Genomic DNA, 26,187 nt, shown 5'->3' with positions numbered 1-26,187 from the left:
CAAAATCATTTTATTAGTACATCAGAACATTTTTAGACAACAGAGCATTCTTAAGCATTCAAAAGTGAATTTGATCACAAGTTTATCACAGATTAATTAGAATGAAATGCAAATTATCTATCTTTTTCTAATTCACAAAAAGTACCACTAACAAAACATAGCAAGCAACACAAAATAAAACTGATACTGCTAAAATTGTTCCAGAGAGAAATTGGCTAAAGACCTCTTAGGACTAGAAAAACATTACAAAATTTGTCAGGGAAAAATTAAATTTAGTAAAGAAGTACAAAACAAACTATTTAGTGCAAAACTGTCTTAATTTCTTAATAACAAAATTTTTAGAAGAAATGGTCTTAACAATATTTTGATCTGCCTAAATTTGTCAATAAAAACTGAACTTGAAAAAATATGCAGAAAAGAAAAGCCAGAGTTAGGAGAGAGGACAGCTCATTGGGTAAAGTCTCTTGTCATCAAGCCTGACAACTGAGCTCAATATCCGTGGCAAGAAAGGACCTACTCCCACAACCTCATTCTCTTTCCCATACACGCAACACACATGACACATCACTCAAAAACATACAGAGCAAATAATTGTTAATTAATTATTTTGGTGCTAAAAAGGAAGGTTACAGTCGAAGATTTAATGACAAAACTCTAATATGAGCTAAATTAACCAATAAATCAACCCTTTATTACATGCATGGCCCTGTGAAAAATAACTTAAGGGACATATACATAAAAAAATAGAAACCCCAGAGATAAAAAGATGACTCAATTAAGTGTACTGGCTATTCTTCCAGATGGTCCATGTAGTACACAGACATACATGCAGGCAAAACACTCAAACACATAAAGTAAAAATAAAAATAAATTTTAAAAATATTGGAAATCTCTTAAGACCACCATTTTTTTTGTTTGTTTGTTTGTTTTTCGAGAGAAGGTTTCTCTGTAGTTTTGGAGCCTGTCCTAGAACTAGCACTTGTAGACCAGGCTGGCCTCAAACTCACAGAGATCTGACTATCTCTCTCTGCCTCCCAAGTGCTGGAATTAAAGGTGTGCAACACTACCGCCTGGCTCAAAACCAACATTTATGAAAACTTGAATTAGCTATACAAAGCAAATATATTTAAAGAACATTTTTCAGTAAAAATGTACTAATGCCAACATAAATCTATTTTAAATATTTTATTAAAATATGAGGAAATAAGCTTTGTCAAAAAGCAAAAATTAAATAGAATCCATGTCAATGCCAAAATATTATGCTGTCCTATAGTCAGTGGGAATTGGCTGATTTGTCTTTTAAGTAGGGTTTTGTCACTGTTTTTCTAGTATTGAGAATTAAACCCAGGACTTGAGTATACTAGGCAAGCTGTCTACTACTGAGCTACATCCCTCTTTAAAACTGGACTACAGGGCTGGAGAGATGGCTCAGAGGTTAAGAGCACTGACTGCTCTTCCAGAGGTCCTGAGTTCAATTCCCAGCAACCACATGGTGGCTCACAGCCATCTGTAATGAGATCTGGTGCCCTCCTCTGGCGTGCGGGCATACATGGAGGCAGAACACTATATACATAATAAATAAATAAATAAATGTTTAAAAAAAACTGGACTACATAGTTTAGACTAGCTGATTCTCTGCAGTTTAGGCTTGCCCTAAACTACCTTAGCCTCCAGAGAAGATGGAATTACAGGCATGCACCACTATAAACATACAATTATATGATTCTTGTTAATTCCAAAGCAAATTCTTTTGGTTGTCAGAAATTCCCTAAGAAGCTGAGCATGGTGGCTCATGCCTGTCATCCTGCTTGGAGTCTGAGGCCAGTCTCGGTAGAAAAGGGGAAGGGACGAGGGGAGGAGAGAAAGAGATGAAGAGGGAAGGTTTCCTAGTGGACTTGTTAACAATTCTTTTTTTTTTTTTTTTTTCTTTTTGAGACAGGGTTTCTCTGTAGCTTTGATGCCTGTCCTGGAACTAGCTCTTGTAGACCAGGCTGGCCTCGAACTCACAAAGATCCACCTGCCTCTGCCTCCTGAGTGCTGGGATTAAAGGTGTGTGCCACCACTGCCCAGCAACAATTCTTATTCTAGTGGCACATACCTCTAATTCCAACACTTGGGAGGCAGAGGCATGTAGATCTCCATGAATTCTAGGCCAACCTGCTCTACATAGTTGAGTTCCAGGCCATTTAGGGCTAGCAGTGAGACCCTGTCTCAAAAACAAACAAAATCTCATTCTGGATCCCATTCCCAGAATTTTAGACATAGGTCTAAAATTTGTACTTTTAACATGTACCTGAAAAAAATTTTCTCACACAGCTAATCTGGTAATCACTCTGCTCTTTACATCCCAGAGGAGCCAGAAGACATGTGGAGACAAAGGAAAATATGAAGAGTGATTACAAACCTTTATATGCCGGAGCAGGTGGTGCTGCTGCCACTTTTCTGACTTTCGTTGTCACTGAGTTGTCAACGTTGACAACCATTAATGGATGGTCAATGTGACCTAGAGTCTGGGCCTGGCCATTTATTTCTTCTGAGTGCTCCCACTGTTTCCTAATCCGCTCCTTGAGTTTTTCCAGTTTAATATCATGGTGTCGCCGCTTTGACAGATCTAATCTTTGGGAATTGCAGGCACTAGTAGAGGATGGAGAAGAGTCAGACAGCAGCAACAGTTTTGAGTCAACATCGTGTCCCACGTTACTAAGAAAAAGCTTTGAAGTGTTCTCGCTTCCCTTTGTTCTGTTAGGCAATTCTTCCTCAGTTCTTACATGCACTCCCATTTTAATTAAACACTCAGAATTGTGCAATGCATCAATCGCTGGTCCATCATTTAAAAATCTAACAACTGTATCATTGATGACAGATGGTTGAGAGCTCTCAAAATCACAGCAATGGATGTTCCGATCTTCCCGATTGCCTACTATTTGCTTCCCATTCTCAGCCTTTTCTTCGTGAACACAATACACATGCTTCGACTCCAGATGACTGGGGCTTAAGCTAAAAGGTGTACCATGGGGTTCCCTGTGATAGGAAAGAGAAAGCTCTGTTATTAGAGTTAATAGCACAGAATCTGTAGACTTGAACACTGCAGGGACTAGAGATTAGGGGTTCTCGCCACAAAATAACAGCAAGTGTGTGAGGTGCTGCTATATTGGGAAGCTTGATTTCACAATTTCACAATGTATGCATGAATCAAAACACTATGTACAGCACAAATAATTTTTGCTTATGCATTAAAATGAGTTTAAAAATAGCAGTCAAACTAAAACCAGCCATACAACCTCAACGGAGAACTTAAAACTAATGGTAGGAGTAAAACAAACAACAAAAATTCCCTAGACGTTTAAAAAAGTAAAACCAGGACCTGATGGTATAGGTCCATAATCCAAGCTTTTTGAGAGTTTGAGGCAGGAGGACCACAAGTTCAAAGCCAGGCTGGGCAACTTCATACTTGGTCTCAAAAAGTATAGGAGGAGTGGGTAAAAAAAGCCTAGTATGCAAGAAGCCCTAAAAACTTTCTTCTGAAGTTAACCCTCTAGTAACCAGAGACATATGTGGCAGCTTTAAACTCCACAAAACTCAGTAGGCAGATGGTCAGGGTCTAAGATAAAGCACAAAGTTCACAGTCTCTGTTTATAAAAATACTAGAAATTTTTCTTCAAAGCCAAATTTAATTTACATACTATTCCAAAAGTTTTCTTAAGAAGTTTATTAAAAGGAAGGTTAATTAAGACAAATAAAACTCAGCTGTAAATAAGACATGAAGAAGAAAAAGTATCCACTACATGCAATAGTAGTTTGGACCTGCAACACCTGAAATAGTAGCTTAGCATTTTCTTCAGTGTGTGACTACTGAGAATGTTTAAATGACATTGTAACTAGCATTAACAATTCTATTATACAGCCTAATCTAGACATTACATATAAAGATATAAAACCCTAAATGCCACAGAAACTCTTTTTTTTTTTTTTTAAGATTGATTGATTGATTACCTATACTGGGTTCTGCCTGCATGTATGCCTGCAGGCCAGAAGAGGGCACCAGATCTCATTATAGATGTTTGCGAACCACCATGTGGTTGTCAGTAATTGAACTCTGGATCTCTGGAAGAACAGCCAGTGCTCTGAGCCATCTCTCCAGTCCTTCACAGAAACTCTTAATACTATGACCTTTTCAACATGGCAATCTATCTTTTATAAGTATATAAATACATGCATTTTTCTACAGAGTTAGTCTACGGCTTTGCTCATATTCTCATTGGGGTCTATGGCCTCCAAAACTTTAGAGCCTGTTCAGAGTAGTTGATTACTGAATAAAATAGGACTGAGAAATGAGCCCTATAGCTGCCTTAAGAAACCAAGACTAAAAGCAATTATGTTCACTAGCTTCACTAGGATTTTAACAATTACATTAAAAATATTTAGGTCTAAAATTAGAACATGGAGAGAATAAAGCAAAATATAATGATAGTTTATAATCATCTCTCAGTCTCACAAGGGAAAAGAAAATTGAGGGGGCTGGTAGATGGCTCAGTGATTAAGAATATTTGTTGCTTGTGGCCAGGACAGTAGTTCACATCCCAACACCCTTGTCAGCTCACACCTGTGTATAACTTGGGCCAGGTAATATGACACCCTCTTGTGACCTCTGTGGTAACATGCACATATATACAAACACATGCATTCACCTAAATAAAAATCAGTCTTTAAAAAAGAAAATAGACAAAAAGATAATTTTATATAATCTTTAACTCATTAAATATTTACTAAATATATACTATTCAATACTTTTAGCTGTCTAAAAATGTTTAATTTTTCATAATAAAATATTGGTATATTCACTAATTCGCACATTATTGCTTTGAAAAGATAATATTAAAATGTGATATGAAAATGCTATAATCGAAGTTATCTAGCATTATTGAAGCACAGATTCATTTGTCTTGGAAAAACGGAGTGTTACAGTATTATGGTTTCAACAGGAAATGTTTCCCATAGGCTCTTTTTTTTAAGTATTTATTTATTCATTATGCGCGCACACATACATGGTGAGGCAGGGGTTACATAATAAATGGAATCTGCCAGGTGGAAAAGGACATTTCATATACAACTATCCCCTAGGTAATTTTTTTTCCTTTTCTTAAAAGACATATAGTTTATAAAATTTTAAAATATCATATAGTATTCTTTGCAATAACATCAGAATACAAAGGAATCAGTAACTCAATCTCAATCCTCAGAGTAATCATGTTTTTAAGCAAGCTTTTCATATTTTTTTTGCTTCAATACTAATGACAATACCCAAGGATCATTTTATAAACATCTTACCTAATTTACAAATGCTTTACTATCTTCACCTATTTTTAATATTTATTTATTTATTATGTATACAATATTCTGTCTGTATGTCTGCAAGCCAGAAGAGGGCACCAGACCTCATTACAGATGGTTGTGAGCCACCATGTGGTTGCTGGGAATTGAACTCAGGACCTTTGGAAGAGCAGATAGTGCTCTTAACCACTGAGCCATCTCTCCAGCCCCTCTTCACCTATTTTTAACTTGCATCAAATACAACATATTAAACACTAAATTCATTATTTACCTTTTCTAAATTCTTTATCACAAAATTAGATAGTACAAACTCATATCTAAAATTACCAAGTATCATCATGTAACTTCTTGATTTTCTGATACTTTATCCCATGAAAAATGTTTATAAATACAGTAAGTAAAAGGCCTAGGGCTTTCTACTTATTATTTGTCATGCTTGGGCCATAAATATATTTAAATCATTAGCCAGGCAGTAGTGGCACACCCCTTTAATGCTAGCACATGAGAGAGGCAGAGCCAGGTGGATCTCTGCAAGTTCAAGACCAACCTGGCCTACAGAGTGAGTTCTAAGGCAGGCATGGCTACCCTGTTTCAAAAATGCAAAAAAATAAAAAAGTCATTAATGAGGTATCCTTCAAAAATATAAAATTCTCTAATTTTAGTACCTAAATGTACTGGTAACAAAAGTGTACACTATTATCTAGACTACACTATTCACATATTAATCTAGAACATCTAAGTTGCTACAAAGTAGAAGAATAAATAATTCATATAATCAGAAAAAAAACTCATTTCAGGGCCTAGAGATATGGTTCAGAGTATGTGCTGCTTGGTTATGAGCAATTTCTGCTCTTCTAGAGGACCAGAGTTCAGTTCCCAGAACCCCATGAGGCAGCTCCCAACCAACTCTAATTCTAGCTCCAGGGCTTTCTTGGGTACCAACAACACATGCGGCACACACACATCTCTTACTATTTCTTCACTCAAATACTTAGAATACAGACTGGGAATGTGGCTCAGTGGCTGAGTCTTTGACTACTATATAAAAGATCCTGGGTTTAATATCTAGTACAACAACAAAAAAGACTGTAGTCAGTATTTTATAATGTAAGAGGGTTGAATTGGAGGGAGGGGGTTGACGGGTTTTGAATTTTTATGTTTGGGTAAACTTTGTTTCCTTTTGAGATTATCTTTTGTGGAGAACAATAACATTTCTTTCGTGGCTTCAGTGTGAAATAGGCCCATGTGTTTGAACACTACAGTCCTAGCTTGTAGCACTGTTTTCAGGTCTGTAAGAGGCACTACAGAAGGCCTTGAGATTTCATAGTCAACCCCATTTTCTTGCTCCCTCTGCTTTTTAATTGCAGGCACAGTCTGAGCAGCAGCCTCACGGGGATGCTGCCATTCCTTCCCTGTCCTTATGGACTGCATTTCTTTTCAACTGTAAACCAAAATGAGCCTGTCCATCCTCAGTTTACTTATCAGGCATTTGGCCACAGCAGTAAGAAAAGCAACAAACAGAACTTCAGAGTCAGAGCATTACAAAGACTGAGAAATCCACCATATTCCTATTGTAATTAATAGAGAATAACCCCAGATGCTAACATCTTTTTCCATACCAACCTGTAAGAAACCAAAGGCTCTCGGAATTCCACACGATTGTTTTTCTTAACATTACTCTCCAGGGTGGTAGCTCTTAGAGGACTACGAGATTTCTCTTTTCGTGGTTTAGAAGATTTGGAAGTTGGAGCACTGACCCAAGAATCATCTAGATATCTACCATCTGAAGGAGAAAAGAAATCTATAAGAACAGCTAAATAAAACACAACTGTAAGTAATAACTTACTTAATATGTTATTTCTACCATCTCTGGTTAGATATTAGATAAACAGAAAACAGCCACAGTCACTCAATTTGTAGAGGAAACTGTATTCTAAGATGTCAATGCCCAATTAAAATCTACTCATCATGAGGTAGGAGGACTACCAGTCCATTGTCTGTCTGGGCTACAAGTGAGTTTAAGGACAGCATAGGCCACTGACCTCAAAATACAAAAGAAAATACAAATAAGGCTAAAATAAGGGCAGCAGTAGGGAACTTTCCTTGCATGTGGGGGCCTCAGTCAAATCCTCGGTAACCCTCACTCCAAACAGTAAAAAGAGAACTGGAAAACCCAGCAACTTACAGACTAAGCAGAAAGCATTTATGTCAACCCTGTAGCATACCAATTAAAAAACAAAAAGAAAAAAATCAAATATCTGCATTGTATCAATTTATTATACAGTTAACTCTATGAAAGATATTCCAATTATTATTTAAACAATTTAGCCCCCTGAAAGAAATACATACGTGTTATCAAGTCAACTAAATTTTACCTTCAAAAACTATACCTGTGAATTAAAAAAATAAGTATATATAACTTCAAACACCAAAATAAAATTCTCATTAACACAAATAAATGAAAAATCAACGGTCAAACATGATGCAATGTTGAAAACATCATCAGCACCACAAGCATGAGGGCTAAGGACACATGCATACATACACACTGCTCTTCCAAGAAATACTCAACAGAAAAAACAAAACCTGTACTAATGGGGCCAACCCCCAGAACACACATAATGATAGAAGGAGGAGATTAACTCTGTAAGGCCAGCTTCTGGCCTCCATAAGCATAGTCCATGGCACATGTGCACCCATACACACAATAGTAATAATTTATTCATCTGTACTTAATCTAGCTAAATTTAATATAGCTAAATTTTTTAAAGGAACTTTACACATACCTTTTCTACTTATTTTCCGGGTAGCACTTGCAGACTTCTTAGCATCCATCACAGAATCAATCACAGCTGTACTTGTAGGGGTTACTTCTAGTTTGTTCTCAATGTGTCTCAGCTAAAGTTTAAATACCATGAAAATACATAAATTAACTCTGGAATAATGCAATTATCACTGGTTTACATAGCTATTTAAAGTAATATTGTCTGATATCCTTCTCTAAAGTAGAAAGAAACCCAAACACTGTCTTACAATATTAACTTTAATAGCTTACTACTCTAGCAGTAATTATGCTTTGACACCTAACAGTATCTTCTCCCTTTACTATTCATTTTTGTCCATTGTGTAATACATACAAAATATTTGCCTTTTTCCTTTCAAGACAGTGCTACAGAAAATGTTTTAATTCATCCCATCATAACATGATATCAACTTTAAAACAAACAGGCAAATTTTTAAAATAGAAACTAAAACTACTTACAGCAGCCTTGGTCTGAGAAAGTACATCCCACGATGTAGTTACATCTACTGAGAAAAAGTGACATTTACAGAATCAGAGTTCTGAAGCAGAGCTTAGACTATGAATTTTAATATGCTCCCAAATGTGATCAAAGGCTTAAGAACCACTTCATAGATATAACTATTTCTTATCAGATACATTTATAATACTAAATCAAAATACACTTTTTCTCCTTATCATGAAAGCCCATGCTTCTTAAGACACAGAGTTAAAATAGCCTGATACCTATAAGTCCTCAAAACAAATGGACTATACTCTTACCAAGCCTGTGGCAGACATAAATAAAAGAAAGAAGTATACTCAATTTACAGCAATAGCCTGCACGCACACACACACACATGCACACACACACATGCACACACACACGCACACGCACACGCACACACACACTGGGGAGGGGGTGAGAATAAAGTAGGGTCTCACTATATATAGCCCAGGCTGACCTCCAATTTAGAAGATTGTTGCTTGAACCTCCTGAGTGTTGGATTATAGGTATCCACCAACACACCCAACCAAATATAAATCTTTGGAGAGCTTAGTAGACCGAGAGGAGGCGGTGGCTGCTCCGGAACCGCAGAAGAAGAGATGCCTCAAAGGCCCATATAGGTTTCTTAAAACCTCGCTAATGTCCAGACTCCAGTCCCAGATTTATGGAGCCCATCAGAAAATATCCACTGTTCAGAGGCGCCTTCTCGGCCATCTTCCCCTCTGGGGCCACTAATGTGAGAGACCTCCAACCAGTCCTGGACAACCAATAAGTTTTCTGCCATTCTGTAACCAACCAGAGTCTGATCGTGGAACTTCCGGAGTTGCAGGCCCACGTGCGGGGCAAAGCAGCTGCACAGTACCATTTTGAAGACATTAGCAGGGTGCAGGGGGCTAGGGCCGTGCACATGTTATCTGTGCAGCCTCTCTGTTTGAACAACTTATCCCTGAGGGGCAGCTGTCAAGATGGTTCCTTTCTGACAAGTAGCAGGTAGCTAAAGAAAACCAGCAGGTAACAAAGGATGCCACACTCCATCAGGCCTTGCTTCGGCTGCCCCAGTACCAGACTGATCTCTTGCTCACCTTCAATCAGCACCCATAAAGACTAAGGAAACGGTGGGAAGCTCACAATTGGGTGTCGTCCCCCCACCTCCCCCACCCCCGACAATTAGGCTTGGGTGGGTCAAACAGAGAGATTGGCTGGTGGACTCCTTCAAGGGAGCAGAAATGAGCCACGGGCTTGTGCGTCAGGGATTCCTGGTCTTCTGGGGAATAGGAAGTGTAATCTTGCAAACCTCAAGCTGGACTATTTTCTCTCTCCATCTGTTCCTTCACCCCAAGCTTTAACAGTAGGTCTCTTGGCTCTGAAAACCTGTCATGTCCACCTTGGAGCCTGGATAACTGAACAACTGTGACCAGTTTGACTCTTCACGATCCCAACAACTTTGGTCCCCAGTAAAGACGGTGGAACATGACTGCGCTGAGGACTCAGGGACCCAGCTCTGAGAGGGGTTCTGCTTCCTCCCTGGACATAAACATAAGACACCGCCTCTGCGGAAATAAACTTGTTTTTTAAACAAAACAAAACAAAAAGCAAAACTTTGTGTTGTTTTTTTAATCATGTTATAATGTAAAAGAATACTTTATAAATATTCCACACTTCACTGTACTAGTAGAAACAAATCTATTTAGTCTTTCAAGTAACAGTCTTTCAACTAGTTTAAAGCTGTGTTTTTCCCATGAGTTATCTTCTTCCAGGATAAATATTTTCATTTCCTCCAAATACTCCCTATATTAGTTTCCTCACAAACAGGAACCTTCCTCTGGATCTACTCTAGTTTGTCAGTTTCCTATTTCAAATATCATACCCTAAAGGATCTCTAACAAATACCTTTAAAAGGAGTTCAGGGAGAGGGTAACTTATTATATATTATAGATACATTATAGTCAGTGTTTCTAAAAAAGAAAAACTAATTTTGCACATATATTTTTTGAGGAAAGGTAAGTTCTTACTGTGTAGCACAGTTGGCCTTAGCCTCACAATCGTGCCTCAACCTTTTGAGTTCTGGGGTTCCAGTAATGCATGACCACACCTGGCTCTACTAATTTCTGTTTTAAAAGGTATTTTTATATTAAAAAGTAATTTTTTTTATTATTTATATACTTTTTTATAAATGGTGGGGCTGAAGAGATGGCTCAGCAGTTAAGAGCATTGACTGCTCTTCCAGAGAACCCAGGTTCAATTTCCAGCACCCATATAGCAGTTTACAACAATCTGTAACTCAAGTTCCAGACGATCCAACATCTTCATATAGACAAACATGCAGGTACAACACTAATGCACGGAAACTTAAAACCTTTTTAAAGCTTAATTTGCATGCTTGCAATGTGCAAGTGTGTGCCCGCCTCTATGACCACTAAATCATTTGCAAGCTACATATCGTGGTTGCTAGGAACTAAACACAGGTCTTCTGCAAGATCAGTAAGTACTCTTAACCACTGAGCCACCTCGCCAGCATAATCCACCGTTTTGTTTTATAAATCAAGATATTCATAAATTTCATCTGCTGGTTACCCAGAATTTAATATATTATTGGACCTGAAAAGGGGATTAAATTCAGTCATAAAAAAAAAAAAAAAAAAAACTCATACCTTGAACAGTCTCCTTGCTTTGAGAGCTCCTTGGATTTGGTAAAGGCACCTCTTTTGACTTGCTGCTCCTCATCTTGCCAATTTACCTGCAAATTATATCATCAGTAATCACTGACCGTCACTATTATAAAAAACAATAGTAAAGAAATATTCTGACTTATTCGTGAAGGTCTGAAAAAGATTGTCTTCTCTAAAATGTAGCTTCATACACTCATGGGAATCTCATAATCAATCCAGTAAATAATATAATACTTTAGAGGAACTATTATCATTATTATCAACACTTTTATTAATTATAGAGAACTGGTTATATGGTAACAAGGCTGGGGCTATGCCTGGTGGTGCGCAGCTGTCCATACATAAGGCCCTAGTTCAAGCCCTAGCATGAAAATGAGAAGTGGGCTGGTGAGAGGGCTCAGCAACCCTAACCACCTGATTTCCATCCCTAGGACCCACATGGGGAGATCCAGCAAGTTGTCCTCTGACCTCATGTTGCCATGGCATGCACATACCCCCCCCCACACACACAGCTTCTCACAACACAATAAATAAATGAAAAAATAAAGTCTTCTTTTAAAATAAGTAGACAACCAATATTATATTATGTTTCATTTTCTGTATTACAAATAACACTGTAGCCAGGCCTTCAATCTCAGAACTAAGAAGGCAGAGGCAGGTGGATCTCTCAGAGTTTGAGAACAGCCTAGTCTACACAGCAAGTTCCAAGCCAGCCAGTAATTCATAAGAAGATATTGTCTTAAGACAAAGCAGACAACACTGTGTATATAAACTTTGGCTTATTTTGATTATTTGCCTAGAGTAGTAATTGCAAAATTTATCAAAACTGAGCTAAAGAATGTGAAGGATGTGCTGTTGAAATCCAACATCAAACTGGTTCCCAGCTTCCAGTAATTTATGAGCCTAAACACTTCAATACCACTTTTTAATTTTGTCTACATTCTGTAGAGGAAAAACACAGTTGCTTGAATTGACACGTGGTAGAAGTTCCCCGAATCAAATCCTGTCACAGATCTTAACCTTAGTTTTTCATTTATCTTTTGCTCACTTACTTACCAAGATCTTTTTTTTTTTAAAGATTTATTTATTTATTATGTATACAACATTCCTCCCCTGTATGCTTGCACGCCAGAAGAGGGCACCAGATCTCATTACAGATGGTTGTGAGCCACCATGTGGTTGCTGGGAATTGAACTCAGGACCTCTGGAAGAGCAGTCAATGCTCTTAACCTCTGAGCCATCTCTCCAGCCCCACTTACCAAGATCTTAATTTTAAAATTAATTTCATTGGTTCTTTATGTTATAAATATATTGTTTCATCATATTTACAAAAGTATTTTATCCACAGACTAAATAAACATAATAGAATTTAAAGGGAGGAGGGGATAGTTCAGTGTGTAAAGGCACTTGCCACCAAGACTGATAACCTGAGTTCTTTTCCCAGGACCGCATGATAGAAAGAAAGAACTGAAATTCCCAATCTGTCCTCTGACCTCCATATATGCGTATGGCAAATGCAGCCACACATATACACAATGCACACAATAGAAATGAAATGTGATAAATTATTTTATTCAGTGAGTTATTTACAAAGAAAGTAGAATTTGTTATTTGCAGTGTTGAGAAATTGAACCCAGGGCTCAAACACAGTAGGCAAGCACTCTGCCACTGAGATGCAGTCTCAGTTCCAGTATGTTGAGTATTTTTAAACCCCAAATTAGAATTAAGAAAATTTTACCTAGTAAATCCAAATAGGTAAAATTTTAAAGTATATTAATTTTATGGGAATTAATTTTCCTAGAAGTAGTTAATCCTGACATAAGCTTCCTAAAAACAAACTTCCAAATTGATCTAAAAATGAAATTCTTTTAAGGGTTAGAGATGAGGCTCAGAGACAAAGTACATGCTTATTAGGTGTCCTCTACTCAATCCTCACACACAAAAATTCTTCTTAAAATATATTTTCTTCTGAAAACAGGGGTAGAGAAAAACAAAAAATCAGTAAATTTACCAATAGTTTAAATTTTTCAACCATAAAAACTTTAATCACAGTTAACACTGATTGAAAAGAGAGATCAGGGGCTGAAGAGATGGCTCAGTGGATAAGAGCACCCACTACACAATAAAAAGACATGAGTCTAGAGATCCCAGCCACCATGCAGGGAGCTGGGCATGGCTGCATATGCCGTAAGCCAGAACTGCAGAGGGCAGACAGGAGCGCCAGTGAAAGTCCATGTCTCTGAAGGGAATAAGGCAAAGAAGCAAGATACCTGACTTCTTCGCATAGATACTGAACGAGGCCATGCACACACACGAGCACAGAGTTACTCTATAGCACAAATCTCTCAATGATTTGACAAAATTGTCTTTACAAACATTTCTCTGCCTTAAAATAAAATTAAGTGCAAAAAGTAAAGTATTTTCTCAACTGAAAGGGTAACCAGACTAAATATTTTTGAAAACTGCATTTTAGTCCATAATTTCTATAACTAATGGCTAATAATGCTAATAAAACTAAAGCAGTGTGGATAAATGTAAAAAGAACATGCTTCAAAATAAATGCCTAATTTACAGTCACTCTTTAATTGCAAATGACTAAATGTCACTGGACAGTGGTGGTGCACACCTTTAATCCCTGCACTTGGGAAGCAGAGACAGGTAGATCTCTGAGTTCGAGGCCAGCCTGGTCTATCAAATGAGTTCCAAGACAGCCAGAGCTACACAGACAAACCCTGTCTCAAAAAAACAAAAAGAAAAAAAAAAAAACAAAACATTAACAAAAAAAGGACTATTTTGTAGTGATATTTTGTTTGTTTTAACAAATAAAACTTTCCTGAAGATCAGAGTGCAGAGCTAAGCCTCTAGAGGACAGGCATTGATGGCACACACCTTTAATCCCAGGATTTGGGAGACAGAGGCACACAGATCTCTGTTAGTTCAAGGCCACCCTGGGCTACACAATATTGATCCAGTCTATAAGAGAAACAGAGTTAACACAAAGGTGATACCAGCAACTAGGAAAACGAAGACAGGAGTGCCATGGCCGGGTGGAAAGAGGAATAAAGGTGGGAGGAGACAGGAGCTCAGTGCAGTCTGAGGTTTGGTGGAGACAGTGGCAGTCTGGAGATGGAGTCTGAGGATGCAGTCTGAGGAGGCGGTCTACGAACAGGATCATCCTTTTGGTCTGAGGATTTAGTAGAAGTAAAAGGTCTCTCTAGTGCTGGCTGCACTGTTTCTCTAACTTCTCAGCTTTCACCCCCTAATATCTGACTCCAGGTTTTTAATTAGAACAATTAGAATTTGTGCCATACTATCTAGTAAAACAATTATGTAACACTGCATATACCAATTTATCATACTTTAATGACATATTTGCTATTAATGAGAATGAATTAATGATAGCCCATAAAACAATGTAGTGTAGGATCACAACTCTATTACATAAGGAACACCAGAAATAACATATATGTCATGTAATCCTAGCACTCACCGTACAACACAAACTAAAGTTTCAGTGGTGCTGCAGTGAGGCTAATTATCACCTTGGAGTGACGGAGAGACAGATGACTGAGTTCAGCTCCCCAAACTGACTTAGGGGCTGGTCAATTATGTACAGTCATTTATTGATTTGGATACCAATTTCATGGATGTGTCCAGTTAGTTCCAAGTTATGCATTCAATTGTTGTTTTCATGCATATTATATTGTATTTACATCACTTTTTTCCTTTTTTTTTCCCGAAACCAGGTTTCTCTGTAGCTTTGGAGCTTGCCCTGGAACTAGCTCTTGTAGACCAGGCTGGCCTTGAACTCACAGAGATCCACCGGCCTCTGCCTCCTGAGTACTAGCATTACAAGCGTGCGCCACTGCCACCCAGCTACATCACTTTTTTATGTCTGTTTTCCAAACCCAAAACCAGGGCAACAATCTTTTCAAAATTACTTTTTCCTGATTTATGAGTTTATTTTTTATGAGCGTCTTAGAAATATTTAAAAGGGGTGAAGATGTGGCTCAGCAGTTAAGAGCACTTGCACTTATAGAGGACCTGGGTTTGATTCCCAGCACCTACATGGTGGCTCATAACCATCTATAACTCCTGATCCAGGGATCAGATGCCCTCTTTTAATTTTTGCCATCAACAGGCACATATGTAGTGCACAGATATAATGCAAGCAATACTCATAGACATAAAATAAATGAACTTAAAGACTTACTTAAACATTGTTTAAAATGTATCTGTCTAGAAAAGGCTAAGAAACATACTTTCAATGTCCTCTTCCATGTGATGGTATTACAACAGTACTTTAACATTTACAGTTTCAAACTTGGATCTTGAAACTCACACTACTCCTAAATTTAGTACACATACCTCTCCTGTTTCCTTACTTCTTGAATAATGAAGGGGTGCATATATCAAAACTGAATGTACATATATCAAAACTGAAGTACTCTACCACAGTCCAGTACTTCAGTGGTAACATTTCCAAAAGTTCTATCACTAAGACCTCTTCTTTTCTAGCTCCTTCTTCCCAGGAAAACACAACACATTTTCATGGCACGTGTGTATATGTCTATGTATACATCTGTGTCTGTGTGTGTATGCGTGCACGTGCATGTCTGTGTGCACGTATATGTCTGTGTGTGTGTTTGTGGGTGCATATGCACATGGAGAGCAGAAGTCAAAGGTGGTGTCTGCCTTATTTTTTGAGACGAAGTCAGTCACTGATCCTGGAGCTCATTTACTCATCTAGGGTACATGGCAGCAAGCTCCAGAACCCTACTTCCACCTCCCTGAAGCCAGGATTACATGCACACACAATGCCTGGCTTTTAATATAGGTTCTGGAGCTCTAACTCAGGTCTTCATGTTTGCATGGCAAGCACTTTATCAACTGAGCCAGCTCCCCAGCCCAATACTCTCTTCATAGCTTCCATAGCTTCAGCTATTTCCCGAGTGCTATTATAACTTGCCTAAATCCTCTCTGAGATCTGGACAGATATTCAGAATCCAGTTGGAAACTTCATGGGTTTAGGGAAGTGGCAGTGGTAGGTTGTCCTCTAGAGGTCATGCCCTTGCTACCCACAGGCAGAGCTATATTTATTGGACCAGTAATGAAGCCCACCTACTAAATAGGCCTTAAGTCCAACTTGGTTACTCTTGAGTCTATCTTGTCCGTCACTGCTGTGCTCCATAGGCTTTAAAGCAGAAAAGACATTTCTTTGTTGACATTCCAACTTGGTTAAGAGCTATCTCACAAGCTCCCACCTCTAGATGAAAAACTACAGGCAACTAAAGGCTGCCAAGAGAGGGAGAATCAGTCTTTTTCAAGGACAAGTCTCCTGATAGGTTATCCAATCCCAAGTGATCATTCCTAAACATACGCATAAGAGTACCACTAAAGAGACTGAGAACATTGCATTTATACATACATACAGAAATACATACAGCAACAATTTAAAAAGAGGTTATGAATTTGAGAGGAAGTGGAAGGACATAGGAGGAGGTGGAAACAGGAGAGGGTGAGGTGGGAAGAGGAAAGAATGGGATGAAAATTATGTAAATACAATACTCATTATGAAATTATCAAAAAATAAATGTCTTCTTTTGTTTTTTTCTTTAAAAAAAACACTGCCAGTCGAAGGACAAATGGAAAAATCAAAGTAAGAATAGGTCAACAGAAGTGGGAAACATGACCATATATACATAAGTAAAGTCTTTTGGAAAACCGCTTCTGAGAAAGGCAAACACGTGTACATTGCTAGCCTACTAAACCAGAGGTGGTAAAAGAAAAGTAGGGAACAAGAATTCTCACACTATTGTGTATGTAAGCCTATTATACTCTATGGTAAAGCAAACTATAAAGCACAAACAGAAAAATATAACTGACCATGCTTTTAATAACAAGGGAAAGAAGATAAAGGTCGTCACCCATATAATAACCTGAACGTAATAGTATCACAAAAATAATGGAGTCATATGGTAAAATGATTAATCATTAATGTTCAATAAATTTGAGGACTGGTGGGAAAAGTTTATGCTATTGCTATCACCAAAGAAAAGACTAGTTATAAATTAAGCTAAAACAGAAGAAATGTATGTAAACTCACATACAGACAGACACACACATACAGACACACTTGTGTTCATACATATGCAAACATGTACAACACAAAACATCAAAGTAGGAGAAGGAGAAGTAATAAATAATAAGTGTAAATTATATTGAAGACTAATTTATTAACTCTGATCATAAGGCAATGAGCAGTTACACTAGAGCAATAAGACATAACCATCTAGACTCAGTGAACAATAGAAACTATTCAGAGAAAAAAGACATTTCTCCTAGCTACCAATTCAGCAAAGACTGACTCCTAGGCTATGATGTCAAGCACATACATGTACTCACACACAAACTAATGTTATTTTTAAAATAAATAGATCCTGGTGGTGGCACACACCTTTAATCCCATCACGTGAGAGGCAGAAACAAGACGATCTCTGTGAATTCAAGGCCAGCCTGGTCTACAGAGAGAGTTCCAGGACAGGCACCAAAGCTACACAGAGAAACCCTGTCTTGAAAATCCTAAATAAATAGAATAGAATAGAGAATAGAAAATAAAATAGAATAGAATAGGATAGGATAGAATAGGATAGAATAGAAGAACAGAATAGAATAACCAGGGGCAGTTAGGAGAGAGCTCACTGCTCTTACAGAGGCCTGAAGTATGGTTCCCAGCACCCACATTAGGAGGCTCACTGCTGTGGGATAATGCTCTTGTGTACTGTAAACATTTGTCACTCACATTAGTTTCATAAAACACTGATTGGCCAGTAGCCAGGCAGAAAGTATTCTCAGAGAATTCTGAGAAGAGAAAAGGAAGAGAGATGCAGTCACCAGCCAGACGCAGAGGAAACAAGATGAGAATGCCTTACTGAGAAAAGGTACCAAGCCACATGGCTAAACATAGATAAAAATTATGGGTTAATTTAAGTTGTAAGACCTAGTTAGTAATAAGCCTGAGCTAATAGGCCAAACAGTTTATAATTAATATGCCTCTGTATATTTCTTTAGGACTGAATGGCTGTGGAACCAGATGAAACAGAAACCTCCCGTGTATAGCTCACAACCATCTGTAACTCCAGTTCCAAGGGTCTGTCAACTTCTTCTGATCTATGGAGGATCCTACACACATATGATACATATATTTGCACTGAGGATTACACACATACACACACACACTTTTTTACCCATTAAATAAATAAATAAATAAATAAATGCCCTTTGGATAAATACTTTACCATCATTATGATTCCTCTGTAGCTAATTTTGGTCTCAGTGGTATTAGTAATCAAACCCAGGTTCTTGTTTGTTTGTTTGTTTGTTTGTTTGTTTGTTTGAGACAGAGTCTCACTATATGGCTCTAGCAGTCCTGGAAATCAATATGTAGACCTAGCTGGCCTCCAACTCACAAAGATCCACCTGCTTCTATCTTGTTAGTGCTGGGAGTAAATAAGAATAGATGCACCAATGATTGGCTTTCAACTTTGAGTTTACACATGCCAGACAAGAGCCCTGTCACTGATCTATACCCCAAGCCCTGTCCTCCATAAATACACCCTATTATTCTCACCGCAAGTCAGTTTCAGATCAGCCACATAATGCCTTCTTCTGGGCAGCTGGCAAGCTCTAGGGCAACAGATTCTGAATCAGCAGTCTGAGGCCTAAGAACTCTGGTTTACAGGGATCCTGATACATAGCCAGCTTTAAGCAGTATAGCTCTAGAGACTATCTTCAGTTCTACTCTTTGAACTTTAGAAAAAAACTGATTATTGTATTTAAAAGAGAGCTTCATTTGTAAGAGCTAATCAGAACATGTGGCTTCCAAATAAAAACTTAGCAACATTCCTTCAATTGTAGACCTTTAACACTATGGGATGTGACTATGTGGACAGTTAACAGCCCCAGGCACTATGAATTTGTTCTTTCTATTGGGCAAGGGATTCTAATCTCCATCAGCTATCAGGCAAGTATCCAAATACCCGTTTTGCCTATTAAGATGAAATCAGGCAGACTACAAAACTACTTCAAGGTCATTCAGCTAATAAGTACCAGAACAGTAAATTAAATCCAGACCTCGCTCAATGTTTTGAAAGCCTCTAATTTCTATAATGCCTCTTATAACACTGAAACTGCCACCCTCTAGAACATAAATATATAATTCCTCTGCCCCCCCCCCCAATCTCATCATGTTACCTTGTTGGTCTACCTAAATCAAACTGTCCTTTAAATTTCTGATCTAGTAACTTCACTGCACTTTAACTTCTTTGGAAATTGCTCTATGTACTTCAGCTGTTACTAAGTTTTTCCCAAAGGGCAGGACTTCCTCATAAATTTCTACAGATAAAGTCCTTCATTCTCTCCTCCTATCCAGGGTGGGTAAAGTGTTTTAACAAATTCCTTTGGTCCCCATTGCTACTCCAGTTATCTTCCACAGTCATGAAAGTGGTTTTTGTCAGCGTAAACCCATGCCATCCATTCATTTAGCAGTGTCTGGTGAGTGTCACGCATATAGTAAACAGGAATACAGCTAAGCAATAGATGTATGCAGTAAAAAGAAGAGAGGAGCTTCCTGCCTTTAAGAAATTCAAAAGGTTATTCCAAATATATATTGCAAATGGAATGATATGGAAAAACACAGCTTCTATAAGAGCTTATCACAGAAAGAACTCATCTAACCTAAGAAATATAAAACTGTCATTTAAGCTAGGACTTAAAAGGATGGATAAGAGTTACTAAAATCAAAAAAGAGCTTTCTAGGCCGTGCGGTGGTGTCGCATACCTTTAATCCCAGCACTCGGGAGGCAGAGGCAGGCAGATCTGAGTTCGAGGCCAGCCTGGTCTACAAGAGCTAGTTCCAGGACAGGCTCTTGAAACTACTGGGAAACCCTGTCTCGAAAAAACCAAAAAAAAAAAAAAGAGCTTTCTAGAAAACAGGAAAAAATATGTAGACCCGTCCTAGGCAGCAAATAACATGACAAAGTCTAAGAAACCAAAACATAGTCAAATGTGGTGGCTCTTACCCATAATCCCAGCATTCCTGAAACACAAGCAGGGGAATTATGAGCTGGAGGCTAGCCTGCAATAGTACAGCAAGATGCTAGCTATCTCAACCACTCCTCCAAAATCCCATATTGTTGAAGAAAACTGCCCAAAATTTAAAGTTGAAGAAGAAAGAGAGATCCTTCAGGGGCTGCAACATAACCGTAGTTGTGGCTCTCTTTGGTAGAGAGAAGTGCTAGGGATTGGACCGGTGGGTTCAAACATGCTAAGCACCAGCCCCATACTGGTGCTTTTAAAGAATTCAATGTCAGTCACTCCTTTTTTATATCCTTGACACTTCTTTAAGGAAACATCCATGATGGAGCTAGAAAACATCATTTTAAGTGAGGTAACCCAGATACAGAAAGACAATTATCACATGTACTCACTCATAAGTGGTGTTTAAACAAAAAGCAAAGAAAACTAGCCCACAAATCACAATCCCAGAAAACCTAGACAACAATGAGGACTCTAAGAGAGACATACATAGATCTAATCTACATGGGAAGTAGTAAAAGACAAGATCTCCTGAGTAAATTGGGAGCATGGGGACCTTGGGAGAGGGTTGAAGGGGAGGGGAGAGGCAGGGAGGGGAGCAGAGAAAAATGTAGAGCTCAATAAAAATCAAAAAAAAAAAAAGAAAGAAAAGAAACCATCCATGAGACTTTCTGGCACATTGCCTCCTTGAAATAGTACAAGCTTCTTTAACTTCCTCAAATTTATGAATCCATTTGTGGGGGCTGGAGAGATGGCTCAGTGGTCAAAAGTACTCACTACCTTTGCACAAGACCAAGGTTTGGTTCCCACCATCCACATGGCAGCCTGCAACTGTCCGTAATTCCAAGGGATCCAACTCTCTCTTCTGCCCTCCATGGGTACCAGGCACATGTGGTGTACATACATACATACATGCATGCATGGATACATACATACAGGAAAAATGCTCATGTTCATCAAAGAAATAAATCTTCTTTTAAAAGAATATCATTGTTAATCAAACAGATTGGAGTGAATCTGTACGTTTTAAGACAGGGTCTTGTTAATTTGCTCAGGCTTACTTTGAACTCACTAGTCGCCCAGGCTGGCCTTGAACATGAAGCAACCCCCGACTTCAGCCTCCCAATGACTGGGTTTACAGGCATGTATCACTGTGCATGTTAAGCATGCACACACACACATGCACACCATTCAAAAGTGTTATTCCAATGTCTATTTTACAAAGAGGTTAACTGGCATCTTAAAAGTCAAAATATATGTAAATAGTGCTTTGTTCAGAATGTTAAAAAAAAATCAAAAGGGATTTTTAAAACACTTATTTATTATGATTTTATTTTATATCATGTAAATAAAAATTCAAAATGAAAATCAACTTCCAAAAGTTAACTTAGGATGGGTATCTTGCCAACAGAAAATAGAAATATGATTTCTTTGTTTTGTAATTTTGTTTTTCAAGACAGGGTTTCTCTCTGTAACAGCCCTGGCTATCCTGGAACTTGCTCTCTAGACCAGGCTGGCCTCAAACTCACAGAGATCCCCATCTCTGGCTTTCTAAGTGCTGGGATTAAAGGCATGCACCACCACCACCTAGCTGGAAATATAATTTCTTTAAAACTACTCCTAAATGACATTTTTTTTTTTTAAAGTCTGGTTAAGCTGGGCAGGGTGGTGCATAACTGTAAACCCAGTCTTTGGGAAGCTGAACTAGGAGGACTGCTGAGAGTTCAAGGCCAGCCTGGGCTACACAGTGAGTTTAAGACAAGCCTGAGCAGGTTAGCAAGACCTTGTTTTAAACACAAATGCAAATTAGCAAGACACTGTCTTAAAGCGCGCACACACACACACACACACACACACACACACACACGTGCGCGCACGCGCATGCACAATCTGGTTAAAATCATGTACGCTGATAAATGAGAATACTTTAAAATGCTTATTTGTTGATAGGAAACAAGTTTTTTTCTTAAAGATTTATTTATTAAGCATACAATGTACTGCTGGCAAGGAGGTTGTGAGCCACCACCATGTGGTTGCTAGGAATTGAACTCGGGACCTCTGGAAGAGCAGCCAGTGCTCTTAACCTCTGAGCCATCTCTCCAGCCCCAGGAAACAAGATCTTAAGCTAACAAGGAGTCTGTATTTTCAAACATTACCAAATATAGTGACTTGAATGAGCTGTTCTCCTTAAGTCTTGAGCATCTGAATATTTGGTCCCTGCTGGCAGTTGTTTGGGGAGGATTAGGAGGTGTGGCCTTGCTAGAGGAAGAATGTCACAGGAGGCTTTGAGGTTTTAAAAGACTTGAATCTCTTCACCATTTCAAGTTTGCTCTCTCAGTTTCCTGTGATATGAGCTCTCAGCTGCTGCTCTAGACACCTGCTACCTGTTACCTCGCTCTACCAGCATGGATTATTATCCCTCTGAAACTGTAAGTTAAATAAAACCTTTCTTCTATCAGTTGTATTACTCATAGTGTTTTATCACAGCAAAAGTCATTAATACAACAAAATATCTGCCTTATAAGAAAGATACAAAGACTATGCACTATGGGGGTGCACTGTTGTAATCTGGATAGTCTGATGACTAAGGCAGGGGGAATGCTGCACGTTCAGTTCCAACCTGGTCTATACAGTAGACCAGGCTAGTCAGAGCTACATAATGGTCTCTGTTTAAAAAAAGGGTACAAAGCAGCCAGACATGGTAGTCTGGCCTATAATCCCAGCATTCAGAAGGCTGAGGCAGGAGGACTGCAGCAAATTTGAGGTCGAACTGGGCTGCGTAGGGAGTTCCAGGAAAGCCTAGGTACAGTGTGTGTCCCTATCCAAAATAAGTACAAAGACTCACACAAAACCAATAGTTAAAAAGATCTGAAGTTACCATTTAATTTAGAGTTTGTAGAGGAGTTAATGGAAAAACAAGCAAGTAGGGCGGATGACTCAGTGGGTAAAGGCATCTGCCACCAACCCTGAGCACCTAAGTTGGACTTCCAGGTCCACCCTAGAGAAGAGAGGACTGACTGCTGTAAACTAGTCTCTGGCCTCCACATACTTTCTATATAGTGTGTGTGCATGCACACATGAGCACAAATAAAATGTAATTTTAATTTTTTTTCTTACTATATAACCTCCGGTAGCTTAAATATAGAGCAGGTTGCCCTAGAAGTCACAGAGATCTATCTGCCTCTGCCTCCTACATGATGGGACTAACGGTGTGTCCCACCATGCACGGCCTAAAATGATGATGATGATAATGATGATGAGGAGGAGGAGGAGAAAGACGATGATAAAAGAAGTAACTTTGGGAGAAAGTTACCATAGGAACACTTCACCTATTATTTCTAGATCTATTTACCCAGGTTCTCTCAAAAATCCTCACTATTGGCCACATTTTCCTCGCACTTTTGTTCAATCTCCCCTCTCCAACAATTTCCTATAAGCAGTTATGCTTAATGACATCTTAAGAAATAAAAAGTCCCTCCACCCAGCACACCCTCACTACTGTTTTTCCTTTATGAACCTCTCGAAAATGGTGACCAGATCTGCATTAGAGGCCCTTTCGCCTGCCTCCTGAGCTGCTGCTATGTGGTTCCTGCCCTGACTTCCCCACAGCAGCAGCCCTCTCTCACCAAACCCACCGCCTCCATCGACTGGACCCTCGACAGCAGTCACCACAGCAGACGACTCTCAACATGAATCAACTGAACAACCCCTCAGATACAGTCAACTGAAGAACTTTTCCCTGATATGTACAATAAAATGGAGCATTATATTAATCAACCCATCAAATTAGTGAAGAGAAAACTGTCCTGGCAGATGCAGTAGAAGGAAACTGAGACCATTATCTCCAAGTGGATGAGAACACACAAATGCGGCTGAATCTGAGTTCAACATACCATGATGCACTCTTCACAGCCTTGCAATTGTTTTACAGTGGTTTGGGATACACAAGCTTGTAGGTAAAACAAATGCCTATACCCACTGAGTCATCTTATTGGCCCCATCTTATTTTTTTATTAAGTCAACTCATACCTCTCCTTGCAACACACAGTGTAGTACAACTTATTTCTCATAAACAATATTATATCATGAGCATTGTTCCATGTCAGTAATACATAATAGCAATAGGAATAGCAGTTACAAAATGCAGCCTGTGCTTACTTAGAACACAGACACTAACTCACTTAGTTCTCGCAATAGTCCCATGAGGCAAGGACTATCACTATACCAACCTTATAGATGACTTTTAAGTCGCTAATGGCCACAGCTGGTATAAATGTTGCAGTTAGGATGTGAACCTACGAGGTCTGCTGCCTGGCCGATGTGCTGAAGGACATGCTCAGCTGCTTCTCCCGAAGTAAATATAGATTCCCTAAAACCTGCTAACAACTGCGAAGTATCTTACAGCATAAATATACTATGATTTTAACTCTTCCCTTACCAACAGGTATTTTGGACATTTTTAAATATTTCTGTTTCCTTTTATTTGTAATCATGATAAATGAATATTCTTAATAGATTTATTGTTGGGCTTAAAATTTATGAACATAAAACTCACAAACATTAAATGGTTATATCAAACATGACATGAACTTTAAATTTTGATAGGTAATGCCACATTTCTTCCCAGAAAGTTGTTCTACTTTAACTTATAGTCTAATTGCTATTTATTTTTAAGTTAACATGAGAAGTAAGACCCATTTTGTGTTTTTAATTAATAGTGACCAAAAAAATCACTGCTAGGTTAATGATAATCACGTTCTGATTTGACAATTATCTGGCACATAAACATAGACCTAGAGCTGCTTAGGGGATTCTTCTTCCAGTTATGATGCTAGCTTTCATACACAGAAAACAAGGACACTAAACTAACAAGCCTCCAGGATTCAAGACACCTAGTACTGCGATTAAGAAAGACCTAAAGTTATTGTAAGTAATAATTATAGTACTAGCATAAGTTACGGTCTTAAAGCTTCTATTTTCTTCAGATTACAGCAACTACAGAGCACCTAGGCAGATCATTAAAGTAGTCAGTTTTCAGGACCCACCTGTGGCTTATTCTCAGCGGCTGTTATTCCCCTGAGACCCAGAAAATTTGAACAAATAGTTGGAGCATAGTCCTAAGAAAAGATAAAATGTGCCTACAAACTAAGAACCAGGTTTTTGTTTTGTTTTGATTTGATTTTAAACTATTATCCTGGGACTGAGATGAATTCAACTATTATTTATTTGTTATTCTAGTATATGCTAGGAACTAAGTACACAATAACAAACAGAGGACCTCTGCAACCGCAGAACTTTCATGCCAGATGAGAAACACAAATAATAACCCAAAAATACTCAAAGGTAAAACGAGAAGTTCCACTGAGACTAACAATGATCAACAACAACAAAATTAATGCAGAAAGACACTGCAATCTTTTCATTTTTTTCACCAACATGCAACACTAAGAATTGTATGGCAGGGGTGGGGGGGGAGTAAGGTCAACAAGAAAATGATTTTTCAATCTGACCACACAGTAAAAGTAACAATCAATCACAACTATGTAACTATACACTTAACTTTTAAATCAAATGTCCCTATAGTTATGCTACCACTGACCATGTGTCTTAAATATGTTTTACATAATCAAGAGTATAAAATGAGTAGAAAATCAAAAGTGACACAACTGAACATTCAAACAAATGAATGATAACTACAGGTAAATTTCTTGTTTTGTTCTGATGGTGTTGTTTACACTTATTGGAGACTGAACTTCCAGCTTCGTGCATGCTAGGTAAATGCTCTACCACTGAGCCACACCCCC

The 26,187-nt window shown here is 38.4% G+C and overlaps 1 protein-coding gene and 1 pseudogene across 4 annotated transcripts in view; one reads left to right on the top strand and one right to left on the bottom strand.

The window, feature by feature from the left end:
- The window catches only part of Cep350 (centrosomal protein 350), a 154,216-nt gene that overhangs the window by 125,709 nt on the left and 2,320 nt on the right, over positions 1 to 26,187 (bottom strand). For 3 of the 4 annotated variants that reach the window (XM_038348773.2, XM_038348778.2, XM_038348777.2), the window contains exons 2-6: positions 11,270 to 11,355; positions 8,594 to 8,640; positions 8,118 to 8,229; positions 6,955 to 7,114; positions 2,405 to 3,021 (exon numbers count right to left, since the gene is read on the bottom strand). In XM_038348773.2, coding sequence (XP_038204701.1) covers positions 2,405 to 3,021; positions 6,955 to 7,114; positions 8,118 to 8,229; positions 8,594 to 8,640; positions 11,270 to 11,342 — 1,009 coding nt within the window. In that variant the 5' untranslated portion in view covers positions 11,343 to 11,355. The remainder of the gene's footprint in view (positions 1 to 2,404; positions 3,022 to 6,954; positions 7,115 to 8,117; positions 8,230 to 8,593; positions 8,641 to 11,269; positions 11,356 to 26,187) is intronic. The other variant, XM_038348776.2, reaches the window with a different exon arrangement.
- LOC119827276 lies at positions 9,283 to 9,719 on the top strand (annotated as a pseudogene).

Source organism: Arvicola amphibius, chromosome 12, assembly GCF_903992535.2.
Source record: "Arvicola amphibius chromosome 12, mArvAmp1.2, whole genome shotgun sequence".
NCBI classification, from domain to species: domain Eukaryota; kingdom Metazoa; phylum Chordata; class Mammalia; order Rodentia; family Cricetidae; genus Arvicola; species Arvicola amphibius.
The sequence above is the reverse complement of the archived record's forward strand: the minus strand, read 5'-3'. Positions and strand labels throughout refer to the sequence as shown.